Source organism: Hylaeus anthracinus, unplaced genomic scaffold (assembly GCF_026225885.1).
Source record: "Hylaeus anthracinus isolate JK02 unplaced genomic scaffold, UHH_iyHylAnth1.0_haploid 12001, whole genome shotgun sequence".
In the NCBI taxonomy this organism is placed as follows: Eukaryota; Metazoa; Arthropoda; class Insecta; order Hymenoptera; family Colletidae; genus Hylaeus; species Hylaeus anthracinus.
In genome coordinates, this window is record NW_026534348.1 from 21,403,983 (window position 1) to 21,422,322 (window position 18,340).

General features: G+C 33.0%; 1 protein-coding gene across 4 annotated transcripts in view; it reads left to right on the forward strand.

Annotated features, from left to right (window-relative positions):
- Nucleotides 1–18,340, forward strand: part of LOC128891198 (homeobox protein 2-like) — a 182,561-nt gene that overhangs the window by 123,778 nt on the left and 40,443 nt on the right. For 3 of the 4 annotated variants that reach the window (XM_054150515.1, XM_054150517.1, XM_054150514.1), the window contains exons 3-5: nt 9,726–9,899; nt 11,541–12,825; nt 14,908–15,844. In XM_054150515.1, the coding sequence (XP_054006490.1) occupies nt 9,726–9,899; nt 11,541–12,825; nt 14,908–15,844 (2,396 nt within the window). Of the gene's footprint in view, nt 1–5,346; nt 5,556–9,725; nt 9,900–11,540; nt 12,826–14,907; nt 15,845–18,340 lie in introns of those variants that run through there. The other variant, XM_054150516.1, reaches the window with a different exon arrangement.

Consider the following 18,340-nt stretch of genomic DNA (forward strand, 5'->3'; position numbering starts at 1 on the left):
ATGTAAATTTCTTTTTTGTTTGAATGAAGTTTTAAAATTTAAACAGTTGTGCAAATACTTATTGCTTAAATATTTCAATCGATTGTTTTCTTCTTGTTAATTTCGCAACTTGCATAAATAGCTATTTTTTTTGTACTCTATCTATTCTAGAGATTTCCGAGAATATGTAGAATGTCATTGTTTATAAAAATACGTTAATAAACTACAATTACATACTTTTTTTGGAAATTGATCGGGTGTACGAATACTTTCTACACCCACTATAACTGTGGTTGAAAATTCCTGACGAAATACAAGCTTTGTACGAAACTATTTTATTTCGTTGGAAAATAATTTATTTGTTCATTTCATTATCTGCTTGATTTGATTTATTTGGTTGTTAGTGACTTTTATGTAAATGTAGAAAAGTATTCGTCTAGGTTGGGTATTTTTTCAATATCTTTGTGCGTTTAGTTGATATAAACATGTATTGACGTTTTCGACTGTCCTAATTAGATTTTATACGTATTATATTTAATCCGATAAAAAAATTCAAAAAAGTAAAAAAATTACGCCAAGTACATGAACAAGTGGAGGACTCATGGAGTTATCATTGAAAAATAGAAGATCCCCATAAAAACTACAAGAAAATAGAAAAAGATGTGAAATTGAAATAAGCTGCCAGATGATTTGCCTAGATTTCCGCGGCCTAGAAGTCAAATATTTGACGTGGCCAGACAAGGCATTCTTAGATCATCAATACCCATACTTTCTCTCTCACAGATTTTCAAGTAATTTGTCAATTTAAAACTCTGACAATATTATGAGTACACTTTCATTGTATTGCGTTTTAAAATATTTCTAAGGTCATTCATCGACGCTAATACCTTTTTCTCTCGCAAGCTTTCAGATGATTCGTCAGTTTAAAACACTGACAATATGAGTACACTTTCATTACTTTGCGTTTTAAAATAATTCTTATTCATCGACACCTTTATCTTGCCTGGCCACGCCAAGCATTTGCCTTCCAGGCCGCGAAAATCTAGGCACATCATCTGGCAGCTTATTTTGATTTCACATCTTTTTCTATTTTCTTGTAGTTTTTATGGGGATCTTCTATTTTTCAATGATAACTCCTTGAGTCCTCCACTTTTTCATGTACATGGCGTAATTTTTTTACTTTTTTGAAGTTTTTTATCGGATCTCACTTCTTTTTACAAATCATTTATTACGTAGAATCTATTTGAAATTTATAAAAATAAAATTGATATTTCTGTAAACTCTACATAAGAAGTCTAAATTATTATTAGTTTCTTTAATTGAATAGAGTAAAATAAAGGGAGAGGGGATAACAAAAGCGAATATATATATATTTCATATAATTTATTAATTATAAACACTTATTCGTTCAATTTATAAGTAATTATATATACCTGCAATTTTTTTTCTTACTGCAAGAAATTTTAATGATAATGATGAAATTAGAAAATGACTCCATTTCTATAAGCTCTACATAAAAAGTCTAAATTCAAAACACTATAGTGGTATGGATCTAATCTGTATGAATGAAGGTAGCTGACAATTCAGATTTTGACCACTTACCTTGTAATCAAAATTGATCTTCATTTTACTTTACTGGCAGCAATTTGTTAATCTCTAATCCTGTGGACCCCCTCCATTTCCACAATCTCTACATAAAAAGCTAAAATTCAAAACACTTCGGTGGTATGGATCTACATTAAAAACAGTTTTCTGCATGAATAAAGGTATTTCGCAATTCAGATTGTGACAACTTACCTTGTAGTCAAGATCGATCAACACTTTACAATACTGGCTGCAATTTGTTATTAAACCCTACATAAAAAGTCTAAATTGAAAACATTTTGCTGATATAAATATAATTAATAATGTAATAGTGTAAAAACTTTTGACACTTGGCAGGTTATGAGTGATGACATCTGTTTCGACTCTCGACGCTCGATTCGCGACGAACCATGCCGAACCGAATGATTCCGAGAGTTGACCAACGACGCTCGGCTTTTGCTTAGCTCCTATTGGCTAAGGGTTGACGACGGGAAAATCATACGAAAAATACACCGTTTCTGACAGATTCATGACATGATATTACGATATCTCAGTTGTACGTGGACCGATTTTATTAATCTTGGTTTTATTCGAAAGCTTATATGCGGTTTACATTAGAAAAATGTTTTTAAATTTAGAAAATATTGCAGGCGTGTTGAGATATTCATGAAAGAAGTTTCAGGTTAGGTTGGAATGGAGCATCTCTTCTGTAAAAGATACGTGCTGGCTCCAACGCCAGTATACACGCGGTGACGGATAATTTTTCATGTACTTGGCGCCGAGATGCTACCGCGTCTCTAGATGCGTTTACTACCACATTAACAATCGTGACTTGTATGTAAGAATCTTGTATGTAAGAGTAGTTATTTTCTTGCTCCTTGCAACAAATAAAATTACACTTCATTTATTTACTAATTTGAAATTGACATTCGAATCTTCGAAACACCTCCACCTACAAATCAAATTAATATCTTATGTATTGGCTTCTTGAAAACCATGTAATGTCTCTATGAAACAATTTTTCATACTATGTGTAACTTACAAGTTAGTCGAGGTAACCGTACTTCACCTTGTACACGTAATAAATAATATGTTTAGAGCATTCATTGCACTCGTTTCTAATAATAGATGATTAAAAGTAGACTTATCTCTTGTGGTAACAATATCGTAGACACTACGAATGCTACGTGTGTCACGTGCATTGTATTGCACCTGATGCTCCGCATGGCTAGACGTAACTGTGTATGAATATAAAGTAAACAAAGCCATGTAAAGAGTAAAACTTTGTTTTCATGTACCATCATTCGATATTTTATCATCATCATTATTATTATCATCGAGTATAATGAAATCAATAATTAAATATTACAAACTGAAGTATTTAATACATATTGAGTATTTTTGTACTCAATAGAAGTCGGAATAGAAGACCTCAATAGAAGTATATAATAACCGTAGAAACAAAGGATGTCATTTCTTTGGTTTTTGAAGCAATTATTAAACAATCATTTATTCTTGTAGTATGGCCAATAACATTTTATGATACAATAATGGGAAAAAATAAATATTGGTATATTAAAATTGATTAAAATGTTATTTCCTACAATCTGTCTTTCTAATAGGTTCTGAATCACTTTCTTCAAATATTGTAACGATTTTAATTTAAATTATTAAAAGACTGTTTATGGTGCGTCCATCATTATAAATTTTTTATCCATCATAAAATTAAAAAATTGAGGTAACTGTGCCAATTTGTATTGTTTATTTTTCCCAGCATTACACGGTGATCAAATTAAATCTCTTCAGAGATACTGGGTAGATCTATGCATCCACTAAAATTATAAATAAATATTCATAGATAAAATTTCCTAAAAACAACATAATCGCAAATCCGAAATTATGGTCAGTGAAACAAAATAATTCCTTCCTAACACAGTAAAAATATTTTATTTACAAAAGCATAAAATGAATATTCATGGTTCTTTATTGCTACAGTCTTGTTAGCGTTAAAATCCACGTGCTAGTAGATAAGAAATGCAATCACAAAGGATAAAGTAATAAAGATACCATTCCTTGATAATCCAAATTGGAAAGTCTCATGGTATTTCCTTTGTTCTTATAATTTATATTCGTTATTTGTTTTGTTACACTTTTCTTGTCACTTTTTTAGATAAAAAAAAAGGACGCTACCGTCTTCCCGCAAATTCGTATCAGAGTCTACGCTGTTTACGAGGTATTTTTTTTTATCGTTTCATCGTTGTTTGCTCGTATTCGATTTCCAGATTTTTCAAAGCTACATTCCATTGGCGTCGATAAAATTACAGTTTGTATACGCGGGTTATATGGCGATGTAATCGGTCGGCCACGGTGTAATTGCAGAGCTCCGTCCGAATCGGTACTACGGATTACTCGGATTTATCGAGTGTTACGTAACCCCATTAATTTTGTTAATTTAGTGCTGCAAATCCAGCGCTGGAATGGCGATAGAGATGCTCGCGTTCCATGTACCTGAACACTGGAATTTCTGTCCTTTAAAAACTCGCTACGATTGGTCAAGTAATTTCTTTCGAATGATCGGCTCATTCTTTTGTTTCAATTTATAAAAGTAAAGTTTTTATTAGATTGTAATTTTATACTTTATAAATACATATATAAAGTTAAGTTGAGTATACATTCATAAAGATTTTCTAAAATAAGAATCGATTTCTTCAATGGAATAAAAATGAGAAGATATGGTATTAACTACAGATATGTAAAGTTTATAGTACATATAAGTTATTCGAATATTAAATTACTTAGAGTTTCTCGCAATCTATTTTATCGTATTTTCTTTTGTCACTTTAAACTTTCTTCTTTAGTGTAATAGTATTACATTATAAATAGTACCGTTATCAAAAGTATATTAATAAATACGTTACATTACATTATAAGATATTATATTTCATTGTGTCGTATTATATTACATTATAAAAAATATTTATAATATTACTAGTAATGCTTTTAATACTTCTAATAGTAATGTTGTAAGTACTATTCCTGCACAGAATCCTATGCAGTTCGTCTTCAAATCTAAACAAATGTTACATACATACGTCGCATTGAGTTATGTAACAATAAAATAACAACTATTACATTTTATATAATGTGTAGAAACATGTGTAGTGAAAAAATGTATCACTTTCGTTAAAGTTTGGAAAAACAAAAAATATAGTTCTAAATAAATATACTTTACTGGATATTTTCTAATTCGTACGAAGCAATAAACTAATGTGTTAACATTATAAACTCTACTCTAAATGCTTTGTCATAAGAATCGTAGAAATACTTATTGTTGTTAATTTCACAAATTATATTAACTAATAAATGTTGTTTGGACTATATCTATCTTAGAATTTCTGAGAATATGTAAAATATCATTGATTATAAAAAAAGAAGTTAAGAAACTACAATTTCATACAAAATTTTTTTTGGGAAATTGATCGGTGTACGAATACATTCTACACCCACTGTATCTTCACAAGGAATGAATTGTACTGTATCAATCACGTTTGACTAATTGACTCCTAAGGAATTGCATTTTTGGAGAGAAAGAACTCCTTAAAAAAAGTATACATTCGAACGCGTCCAGCAGACAGCAAAGTAGGCGAAGACCGGCACCCCCTCGCCACGAGTGTATTTTGAACGTTGCGTGGCGGAAGCTTTTCCAAAAAGACCGAAAATGTGCGAGAGTGCACGACCGCGCCAAAACTAAATATAACCGCAGTCCTTTGTAGAATGCACCGCGATTTACTCGCTTCTCGCAGTTCGGGGTACGGCGTGAACCTAATGTTGTTTAGCCCTAATGATCGAGTGGACCCTCTCACGGGGATTATCCTGCGAAGAAGGGGCGAATATTTTTTGTACGCGTCGGTCGAGGCTCGATTCCGCTCCCGAAAGTCGTCGCTACCTCGATACAAGGAGCGTGTGATCGACGCCGAACCCAATCCCACAAGGTAATTAGTTTCTTAAATTTGCAACGTGCCTGTTGTTTTGTTCGAACTATAAACAAACAAGCTGACTCGGTCGATTCGCTTGCGCAACAAGGCAAAAGTTTTCGGAGAAATTTATTATTAGAAATTCGGCGAGTGTATGGCCACGTCGGGTCATCCGCGTTCCGGAAATTCCTTGAAATAATTCTGTTAGTTCTTTTTGTGTATCATTGAACGTTAGGTGGAAGTGTAGTGAACTGATATAAACGCGGACGATAGTGTATAAGTGTCTATATACTGTGATGGAGGTTTTTTTCAATGGAAGCTATAGGAATTTGTTTTCTTCGCAATTAGTGTCCACGAGGAACGTTACACATATAAAGTTGTTATTGGAAGAATTGCGAAACTATACGTTTCTAAATACAATTTAGTATAGATATACACAATATCCACAATTTAAAAGTCCCTTTTAAAAAATCCTTTTTAATACAATTTATTTAATATTTGATGTACTTTTGTTAAATTTCATATAAACAATTCAAATTTATATCAGACATTTTAAGAACTTGACATGTTACACATGTAAAACTGATATGATAAATTGTGACAAACTATTCATTATTTATATTTAACATTTTGACCAACACATGGCGAATGTCTTAGAAACCATCAATGTAAAATAGTTGACATTAAAAAGAAAAAAATATAGATTACATAGTGGACAACTACTGAGAAATTAAATTTTATATACAGTGATATTGTCTAAATAAAATGTTTAGAAAAAAATGCAATGCGAAATAATATAGTAATCTGTGAGAATACAAAATATAAAAATGAAACCCATATTTACTACACGTAATACATAATAATATTATAAATTAGTTTGGAAAATAAAAGTATGTACAAAATTGTAGTAGGTGTACCAATTTAACGATAGCTCATAATAATTATAAAATAAATTATACAAATTTTCTACTTAATATACAATAGGTTGACTACCAGGATCACTGCAAACATAAATTATGTACAGAAATAATTAACGTGCTTGTTACTATCACATTCAATGTTTGAATTGCAAACGGTGTGATTAAGAGAGCAAAATGAAATAAATGTAATAGCATGATTCACGGAGTTTAATTTTAGTACTTGTCCGGGTAGTTTAATTCGTTAAACGACGTTTCTTTTTTTCATTTGAACTAAAAATTAATTAAGGAAAGGCTATTGTAGCTCGTAACATCCTTATGCTGTAGCTAATTGACTAATGGAGTAAATGCTCCATTAATCTCCTTCGAGCTCCTCGAACCCAAGCGCATCGAGCTGCACGCGGTCATAATGCACCTCGACTGAAAATGAAACATGATAAATAAGAATTTTTAATCACTGATCAATGTAAATAAATTATTTTCAGGAGAATTATTTCTAGAATTCGCAACGCTTCCAATATTTCATTTCGATATGCTTTAGTAACGATACAATTTTATAAAAACTTTTATAATAAAAGAATGTGCAAAAGGATAAATATTTTTAAAATGTATGTAATAAAAAAATCATAAAAGTATCTATAGTTAGGCAATACATTTACGTAAGTAAAACATAGGTTGTTATTAATTATGGATAAAATTATGTCAGCATTCATTTATAAGATAAGTGCTAAGGAAAATAGGAACAAATGCCTGAATATATTAGACTATATTTCTAAATCGACTACATTTACTTTAGGATTATTTAATCAACTCATTCTATTGTATGCATGAGGTGAAAATTAAATGAAAATGTAAAGAAAGTAAATATTATATAATAGAAATAATACCTAAGAGAAATTTTATGTGAGAATAGTAGATAATGAAAGGAAAACTTATTATTATATATATTATTCTACATAATATTTTTAACTATATACTCGTTTATATTGTCTTTGATATTTATTTCATAAAACAAAATTAAAATTTTGTAAAAAAATGATATGATTACCTACGACTAACTATTTCTTATACTTTAGGGTATAAGTATATCGCCTAATAATTAAATAATTTTTATAATTTGTTTGTCACATATATGTATTGTATTAGGGGGACCATAAAGTAATGTCGTTTCTGCGAGTGCCAATACTTGTTTATCGTTTATCAGCTCGTTGTGTACCAATTGATTTTTTATCGATCGATTACACAATTGATTAAAAGTACAAATTTGTTACGAATTTATTTGTTTGAATGTAATGTAAAAGAAACGACATTACTTTCTGCTCTCCCTATATATAAACATGTGTTCACTTGTTTGTACATTCCTCACGCCAAACTGTTCCTTTAAACTTAAACTTTCAATTATTTTTTTTTATATTATTTCCGAAGAAGATAATGTTAAAAATGTTTGAATTGACTTTATTCGATAATAATCAAAATGGGATAGCGCCTAAGCCGTGTACATTCGCGAATTAACATACGGACATTTGGTGATAGGTAGCCACGAATTCCATCTAACCATGGAATCAGGGAAACTACATAGAGACACGTACGCCGAGGCCATAACCGAGGCTACTCCCATAATCCACGTTAAATGCCAATCGAGATTGCCTCGATTAATCTGTCTCGCGGCAGCTTTCGAGCTCTCGACCCCGTTGAAAATTACGCTCTGGTAAATATGAGAGCTCCCGTACCAAATTCTTCGTAAAGTATATCCCTCAAGACTAAAAGCAAATGTTCCTCGAATTAGTAGTTGGGATTATTCGAATATTTTAGAAGTAATGCTGCCAATGAACTTCGAATATTTGGTTATTATTTAAATGTTATGCAATTATTATGAATTTTATACATGTGATCACATTCGAAATAACAGTATTTGAAATATTATGTCAAATAACAAATTATCTTGTTTCTTAATTATTTGAAATAAATGTGAACTTGTTCTTCAAAATAATATCATATGAACACATTCATGGCAAATAATATCACGTTTATTATTATTATTATATATGATTCGAAATTAGTTAAAGTTTACTCTTAAATATTTGTTTGATTAAGAAAGCGCAATTCTTATCACTAGGGGGACCAGAAAGTAATGTCGTTTTTGCGAGTGCTGATACAGAATTCACAAGTGTTATTTTATGAGCAATTCTTAATTTTTCTATTTTTATGATATCGTCTTTCTTGTTATACAAAAAACTTTTTTTTTTATATATAAATATGTTCTTCATAAGACAAATATATGTGTATAAAATTATTGAATTTGTGTTAATACAAGTCTAATTCTCTAGTTGGTTTTTCTGCAGTGTAAATGTGTACATGTATTGTACTTTGTCCTTCTTATTTAAATGACGCTACAAAAATAATTATTATTATACTAATTATTTGGCTACCTACTAAGCAGACTTGGTTTCTAGAACATCAGTTTAATAGATTAGGCAATGACAATCTTTTAGTCACTAATATTAAATCTTCTTCTGGCCACTGCATACACTATTTAAGTATTGAACTACAACAGCATGAAAATTAATATGTAATAGAGTATAATCGATACTATTTGCATATCAGTTAAAATGTGAATTCATAAAACACCTTTTGACTTTTTTCACGGTTTGCATATCAGTTAAAATATGAATTCATAAAACATCTTTTGACTCTTTTCTCGGTTTGAACTAGAAGAAAACCATGTAACAAGAAGAAACCATATATTGTATAAATCTTAACACATTGATTCGATTTTCATACTTATTTAACATTATCATGTAAGACTCTTTCTGTAGAATGCTTCTGTGAAAATAATTTAATAAAAAAATACTGTGGGTGTAGAATGTATTTGTACACTAATCAATTTCCTAAAAAGCTTTCGTGTGAATATGTAGTTTATTAACTTCTTTTTTTATAATCAATGACATTCTACATATTCTCTTTTTTTTTTTCTTAAAAAAATTATTTCATTTTACCGCCTTTAATGTCTTCATTTTACATAGTCATCAACTGTTTCTTATGAACTTTACCTCTTGAATGTTACTCAGGAGGGTGCCCTTGAAAACATATGTCAAGGTCAAGGTCATTGGACCGGTTTCCCTATTTATTTTCTAGTTCATCAACACTTTTCTATCTCTATTCTTATCTGTGAGTATTGTCAACGCCTAAACATCACATTTGTACCTACAGTTTAATAGAGCCTTGTATAATTAGACTGTGTAAAATTCTCTATTTGAATTGTTTTCTTTAGGTAAGCTAACCCTGGGATCAAGTCGAGACGCAGACATTTCTGTGGTTGGTACTGGGGTCGAGTCCATTCATTGCGCGATTGAAAACAATAACGGCGTGGTCACTCTTCACCCCATAAATGGAAGCACGGCAGTCGATGGTGTACCGATAAATTCACCAGTGAGACTCGCTCAAGGTAAGACCTTGACTTAAATTCGAATGACCATGCCCGTGTGTCCTCAAGAAGATGCTTAAATAGTTAATCCTCGTCAACGAAATTTAATTCGATACATCCAATACATTGAATATATTTGATGTTCATTTGAGGTAGCAATTATTTTTTGGAAAACACAAATAATTCTAATGTTTCTATTTTATGGGTGGCATTGTACTTCGCCTCCTAAAAAAGTGATAAAGAATTTGTTTACGTTTTATTTATGGTAGCAATATTTACTTGTTTTAATATATTTATGTTACTAGAAGGAACATTCAGAACATACGCACTTGCTTTCTTTAGAAATGATCCTTGAGGTTTTTTTGAAATATAAAGTAATTAATTCCTTAATGTAATTAATGTCACATAATTTCAATTGATTTCTGTTCATGGAATTAGTGACAATTGATCAAAAATGTTATAATTAATTTAGCACCAATGCAACAGCGAATTACAAGGAAAACTTTCGGTCTATAAGAGTACTTAAAGTAATGTTTTATAAGGTTGAAAATCATATTCCATTAAAATCAACTTTAACCCTATACATAAGTCCACAAATGTTTGTATTAAATTATATGATCCTATGACGTGGGAAATACATATATTAGGGGGACCAGAAAGTAATATAGTTTCTTTTACATTAAATTCAAACAAATAAATTTCTAACAAGTTTTTATTTTTAATCACTTATGTAATCGCTCTCGTTGTCAACAACCTATTGCTATCTAGTGTGCAAATTATCGATACCGATAAATGATAAACAAGTATTGGCACTCGCAAAAACGACATTACTTTCTGGTCCCCCTAGAGATAAGAATTGCACTTTCTTAATCAAACAAATATTTAAGAGTAAACTTCAACTAATTTCGAATCATATATAATAATAATAATAAACGTGATATTATTTGCCATGAATGTGTTCATATGATATTATTTTGAAGAACAAGTTCACATTTATTTCAAATAATTAAGAAACAAGATAATTTGTTATTTGACATAATATTTCAAATAATGTTATTTCGAATGTGATCACATGTATAAAAATAATTATAAAATAAAGTAAATTTGCAATAATATTTCAAACATAATTTCAAAAGTGCCCAGGTTTGTGATAGATGTTCCCAATAAGATTAATACAAATTCTTGGCCAGTCCCATTATACAGGGTGAGCTGCGTAAAAGTGTTACAAGCTATTTTCTCATGTTGATAAACGCTTCCAAGCTGTGTTAAGTCATTATATACAAAAACACGTTCATAAACACACTTAAAGCGGAACAAGAAATGCTTTTAAAAGTTATTAGTTGTTTGCTGTAAAATTATCCAGAATATAAAAAAAATGTTCAAATAAACATTATTTGTTATTAAAAAGGCTATCCAAAAAATCAAAAATTTATATGACATTCCGCAGTTTCCCCCATTCAGCAGTACCCCATACATCACATGAAAAGGCTATCGTACTCTATAACATTAAAAAGAAGCTTGTCGATATCACACAGAGGAATTTCCGAGAAAATAGCTTGTAACACTTTACGCGGCTGACCCTGTACATACAATAGAAGATTAAAATAAATTTCGGAACTTACAAATTATCTTCCAATCTCACAACATGATTAAACATTTCAGGTTGCATGCTGTCGATTGGCAGATCGAACTACATGCGTTTCAATCATCCAGCCGAAGCGAAGCACTTGCGATCTGTCCTGCCTCATTCTAGAATCTCAATGGCGCCGATAAGTTTCTCGCTGCCGGAGAACCAGGTACAAGAAAACTACCACTTGGAAAGGAAGCCACCGGTTGCGCCACGAAAATCGCCGAGGAACTCGTACTCGGACGACGAAATCGGCTTCCTGGGGAAGCTGACGAAGTTCGAGATGCTGGCGAAACAAAACCGAAACAACTGCGTCTCCCCCAAAGTATTTCCAGCCGGCGCCGTCACCACGAACGTTCCCGCCGATCAGATCCTGGGACACTCGAGGTCCTCCAGTTTGGTCTCTCTGAAGAACAATAACAACAATTCGCCGTTGCAAAATCTGACCAACTTGGATCGAAGTCGTTCGAACACACCTTCGTTCAGTTCTCCCGCCTCCGGTCATTTCTTGAACGTGTCAGCGCCTGGCAACTGTTTCGCCTCCTCTTCACCGAATCACTGCACCGATGAAAACCGACTGCGAACCGACGCGCGAACCCCCAGTCGATCCAACACTCCGAATCTCCAATATCAGAACACCCCTCCAGCTAACCACAATCAGATCCAGATGTACTCCACCGCGGAATCCTACTTAAAAACCTACAAGCCGTACTTCCGCGACAGCAACAACAAGAAGAACACCGCCAACCAGGGGGACCTGATGTCTCGTAGCATGACTTGCCAGAGATCGAGCGATCTGGACCAGCTGAACGCGCAGGATTACGACATGAGCCAAAGCTTGATCGTCGCCAAGACCACCACCACCGAGTACCTCCAACTGGACAAGTTCGGCTCGAATCCCAGCATCTGCAACAGCCCCAGCAACAGCCCCAGCAACGGGAACTACTGCACCGGAAGTCTGAGGAGCACCTCCGGCGCGCAAAAGTTTGGCTCGAATCCGAACATCAAGAGAATCCAGCCGCCGAGTCCCGCGTTCAATCGCAATCCGAAGTACAACGAGCCAAAGAGGAGTTTAGGTCGTGTGAAGAGTCCAACGCCCAGTGTTGGGAGCTGTTGCTCGTTGGAGGAACTCCGCGAGAGGCAAATCGACGCGGAGAACAAACGCAGGGAGGCTGAGCACAAGAGGAAACAGGCGCAGGAGGATAGGTTAAGGGAACAGGAGGTCGAGAGGCAAGAGAAGTTGCGACTGGAAGAGATTCTTGCCATGTGCGCCGAGTACGAGAGACAGAGCACCATGGAGAAGCCCAGGCAGCCTAACAGGTAAACTTTTTGTGTAAGAATTTTGGTTGTTGAGATTAGTAATGTGATGTAGATACGTATTATTGAGTATGAGGGTTAGGATATTTATATGTAGATACAGTATTGCCTCGCTATGTGATCGAAGTTTGCTTTTAATAAGAACCGTTACCATTTGCACAAACATGTTCGAAAGTATTAAGTAGATATCAAGATAAAGCACTTAGACGAGATCACTTGGATAACTTGCTTAGTTTCTGGGATAGGAAAGAATGTGTGAGATCAGTACTGCTTGTTTTCGAGTGGGATATAATTGAACAGGGTTTGAATAATAATCAATTACAATTTTTTAATTAAATAATTAATTTAAACAAATTTAATTCAATCAACTTAATTAATAGATATTTTAAATTAATGTAATTAAAAATTATTTAATTAAAATTAAATTAAGCAGAGTTAATCGAAAGTCGTTTAATTGACGATTAATAGGAGCGAATTTAATCGAAGATATTCAATTGACGATTATTTTAAGCAGAATTCAAATAAAAATAATTTCAAATAAAACAAATATTTAACTTAGGTATAAGTTAAAGTAATATAATAAAAATATGAAACAGTTCAGCTAATTTGGCATAACCGGCATAACCTTTCGGTACGAGCGCCGGTTATATCCGGCATCTATCTCATAATCTTATACGTGTTACTTATACAATTAATTGAATTTTATATAAATGTCTTTTAACATTGAAGATATTTATAAACAAATCGTCAATTAAATGGCTTTGAAATAATTCTGCTTAAAGTAATGGACAATTAAATGACTTTAATTTAATTCCGCTTAAAGTAAACGACAATTAAATGACTTTGAATGAATTCTGCTTAAAATAATCGTCAATTGAATATTAAAAAAGTAATTCATTACTCGCAACCCTGTAATTGAATAACTAAAAGAAGTTATTCAAATGGATAATCCTTAAATACCTCACTCTCTATATTATCTGTATTCTCAGTGAACCACTTCACAGATTTCCTTGAAGTATGATAAGAACGATTATCCTCGTTGAAACAAGTTATGCATTTAAATCTAGAATTTATCACAATACCTTTGTACATACACATTGCAGTATTCCTTCACTTATCGTGTACTTATCATATGCTAAGTTCAATCAATATTTCACTATATCTATGATATAACCAGAATGGTACTCTTTCCCAATCTAACAATGTTGCAATCCAGATTTTCTGAAATTTAAGAGAAATTCTGATATTGTTTGTAATTTTATTTTTAAAACAAAGGTATATTAAGTTCAATAAATATTTTACTATATCTATAATATAACCAGAATGGTAATAAAATGGTATTGTTTTACAAATTTGTTTTATTTACAGGTCAATGACGTTTTAAGTATGATCAATATCTTATACAACAGCAATATCTAAATGTATCCAGACCCACTTCTATATTCGTTTTGTCTGAGAAGTCTTCCACTTTCGATAGATGATAGAACATGCGAAGCACTCTATGCTCGTTGCTCTCGGTAATAGATCAGGAATGAATCCAATCACAATCGATTAACGAGGCAATACTCTATTAGACCATTGCAGGGGTTCTTGTATCCAATATTGCGTTGATACTGCGGCAGCTTGTAGATCAATATTATTGTTCACGCGTTGAAAGTAAACACGAAATAGTTTATAAAGATCACTAAATAGGAATTACCTAGTTTATCAATGCGGCTTATGTTTACATTATAAAATCATAAGCATTGAGGTCATCAATAGTCCGATAGTCCAGTGTCACAGTGTCACTACCAAGATTAGAAACGTAAATTGAAAAGATCGCTTTAGTAAACACGAGTTTCCAACTAATTATTATAAATAAATTGTGAGCAACAACATAACTTGATATGACCTACCACAATTGATACCTAATACCAGTAGAATTAAATCAAACTTGAAAAATTATAAATAATAAGTAGTGTGTTCAGAGTCATCCAGGATTATATAGGGTTAATCATGTAATTATAATTAAGATCGAATAATTATATCTCATAGATTCACGTGTTTCTGATATAAACTTTACCATCCCTTATCTTTTTCCCACAGAATCAAAACGAACGGCTCACTTCCACGCGACAAAAGACTAGGCTACAATTCGCCTTTCGACAGTCCGAAGAGCCCATCTAAAAACCAGCCACATTTCTCTTTCGACGAGACAAAACAATCCAATTCGGCATCGTACGAGAACGTGTGCGTGCAAAATTCAAAGATCATCTTCCAGAACGGCAGCTCACCTATCAGTCGTCGAAATCAGACCAGTCAGGGAGAGTACCAAACGATAAACGGCCAGGATCATCCTCAGTCAATCACGCCGAACAACAATCAATCGACCAAGTGGCCAAACGTTCTTGGCTACGGGGACCAGAGCTTTTCTGGTTCGATCTCGCAAGCTCGTTGCTCGAGCTACGAGAACGCGATGATCGACAACTCCGTCTTGAACAACAACAACGGTAGCTACGCACAAACTAACGACCCAACGAAGGAGACGTCCGCGTACGGGACGATCCAGTTGAATGGTACGCGAATCAAGTCACAAGCGAACAACGCACGAAATTACGATAACTCGACGCCGACGCTCGGGAATCTCAGCCTTTACGAGAACGTCGTGATCACTTCGACGCAGAACAATAATCAAAATCATTCCATGCCAAAGAAGAATGGCCAGCTGTCGAACTCGTGCGAGATGATAGAGAACAAGCTGGCGATATCAAACGACGACCTTCTGGAGGCTATCGAGCAGCTGTCTATGCTTTCTAAGTCCAAAGAGATTTGCATGATTCCCAAGAAGAACAATTCCGAGAAGGACAATGCGAAATCGAACGAAGCCAAGGCTGACAAGGAGAGGAAGGAACTCGAGGAAGAGGACAGACGGAAGTACATAGAGTTCCTTCAGAACGAGAAGCTGCACATTCTTGGAAATATGGACGCGCTGAAGAGGAGCGTCGCGGATATCGAAATTCAAGAGGAAGAAATTAGCAGAGAGGTTAGTGATTTGAATACAATAATGTCCTTCAGGTTGGCCCTGATTTGGCTGTGGGTTGTAACACCCTAAGGAATAGGTAGACAAAATTTGACCACTTTCTTTCCCATTATTGCCCCACGTTGTACAGTGGGTGTAGAATGTATTCGAACACCGATCAATTTCCCAAAAAACATTTGTGCGAAATTGCAATTTCTTAACTTCTTTTTTTGTAATCAATGATATTTTACATATTCTTAGAAATTCTAAGATAAATATAGTCCAAATAACATTTAAAATGAAATTAACAAAAAAATGTGGAAAGTGGGTAAAAGTACAGAAGCAATAAGTATTGGTACGATTCTTATGACGAACCATTTACAGTAGAGTTTGTAACGTAAACACATTAGTTTATTGCTCCGTACAAATTAAAAAACATCAAATTTCCAGTAAAGTACTTTTAAAAAAGATTTTAATAGAGGAATGGAAAAAGATCCCACTTCGAATAACTAATAATTTAGGTAATTTAATGCTTAGAAGAGTTACAATAATTAGAAAATCAAAAGGAAATCCCACAAAGGAAGTATTATATACTTATAAAGTAATATAAATTTCTTTTTTTTTTCAATATAGTTTTAAAAATTAAACAGTTGTACGAATACTTATTGCTTCAACATTTCTATCGATTGTTTTTTTCTTGTTAATTTCGCAATTTACATAAATAGCTACATTTTTTGTACCGTATCTATTCTAGAGATTTCCGAGAATATGTAGAATGTCATTGTTTATAAAAAGTAAGTTAATAAATTACAATTTTACATAGTTTCTTTGGAAATTGATCGGTGTACGAATACTTTCTACACCTACTGCATATCTTACCATACAGGCGGATGATTGATGAACGTAAACTATTATTTGTGAATGTATACCTTCGCTAAAGTAATCAGTAAATGTTTATTGTAATGATTTCATTCTCTAGTAAAAGTGTACTTTTATTATCTCATCTGTAGCTATTTATTAGTTACTCTTAATTATAATGATATAATTATTAGATACTGGTTACTGTTCAGAAACAAGATTAAATTATTACTATTTGTTTGCAATTTTCAGGATTGATTAATATGTTTAATATGTTTTCTGCGTTTTCGACTTGATACTATTTAAAGGGCCATAACTCTACTAAATTACAGTGAAAACTTAAAACTAAGTACGCCATTCAAAAGAGCATTAAATTTTCCATCTCCCTGATGCAAAATCAAAATTTATTACGTAGGTTTAATAAGTGAAAAATTAGGTCAAACTTTACATTGTGACAATTTTTAAAAATTTGACTTTTTCTCTATCCGTTTTCCGGTTTTAAATACACAGTTGATTTGGCGGACACTCGTTGGGAAAAACATTCCTCGAAGTCTCAGCTTTTGAATGGTACTGTCAAAAAAAGGTCTACGGTGGTATTTTAGGGAGAAAATGACGTTTGAATGCAGAAAAGCGGACGTTTTTAGGTGAAAATCGACATTTTTTAACAAAAATCGACTTGTCACTTTAAAATTAACTTGATATCGGGTTTGATCTATTTTTTAGTGACACTCTCAAGCCTCCCCAATTAGGGGAAAAAAGATTTTTTGACACCTCAACCCTCTCTCAGCCGTGTAGAGCCCGAGTGCGAGGTGAATAATAATTGTTTTTGAACATGTATCCATAGAATTTTCGTTTTTAGAGACTATTTAATCGAAATCAACCTCGGTGTACCGATAAATGATATGGAGATTGGAACATGATCGATTTCACACAGCAAAAAATCAATGTTTTCGGTGCAGGAGAACCGATAAGTATTGATTTAGGAGGCGGGCATTTTTAACGCTTTTTTGCATTTTGGATACTTTGTTGCATTTTGAACGCACCATACAGTTTGTTTTGACAATACCATTCAAAAGCTGAGACATCCATGAAGTTTTTCCCGAAGAGTACCCGCCAAATAACTATCTCTTTGATACCGAAAAACGGATACAGAAAAAGTGAAATTTTATTTAATTTTCAAATATAAAGTTTAACCTAATTTTTCACTTGTTAAATCTACGTAATAAATTTTAGTTTTATATTGCGGAGTTGGGAAATTTAACGCTCTTTCGAATGGTGTACTTAGTTTTAAGTTTGCACTGTAATTTGGTGAAGTTATGGCCGTTTACAGAGTGTCAAGTCGAAAGCGCAGAAAACATATTAAAAGTGAAAATACTCGAGAATAAAGCGACACAAAGAAAATGTCTAAGAGTAATTTTTTGTTGGAAATTTGTTGTACAATTGACATTTTACGTATGTTCGAACTGATACGTAGACACCCTGTATAACCTTTAAATATGATACTTAAGGGTAGGAATAGTAGGGGGTGTGCGAATACTCGTAATTTACGAACTCAGCTGAGCAACTCGATTCGATTGCTCGGAGCCGAATCGAATGTTTGAAAATTCCGAGCTACTTGAAATCGACGAACTGTTTGAAAAAAATGCAAACTACTCGAAAAAA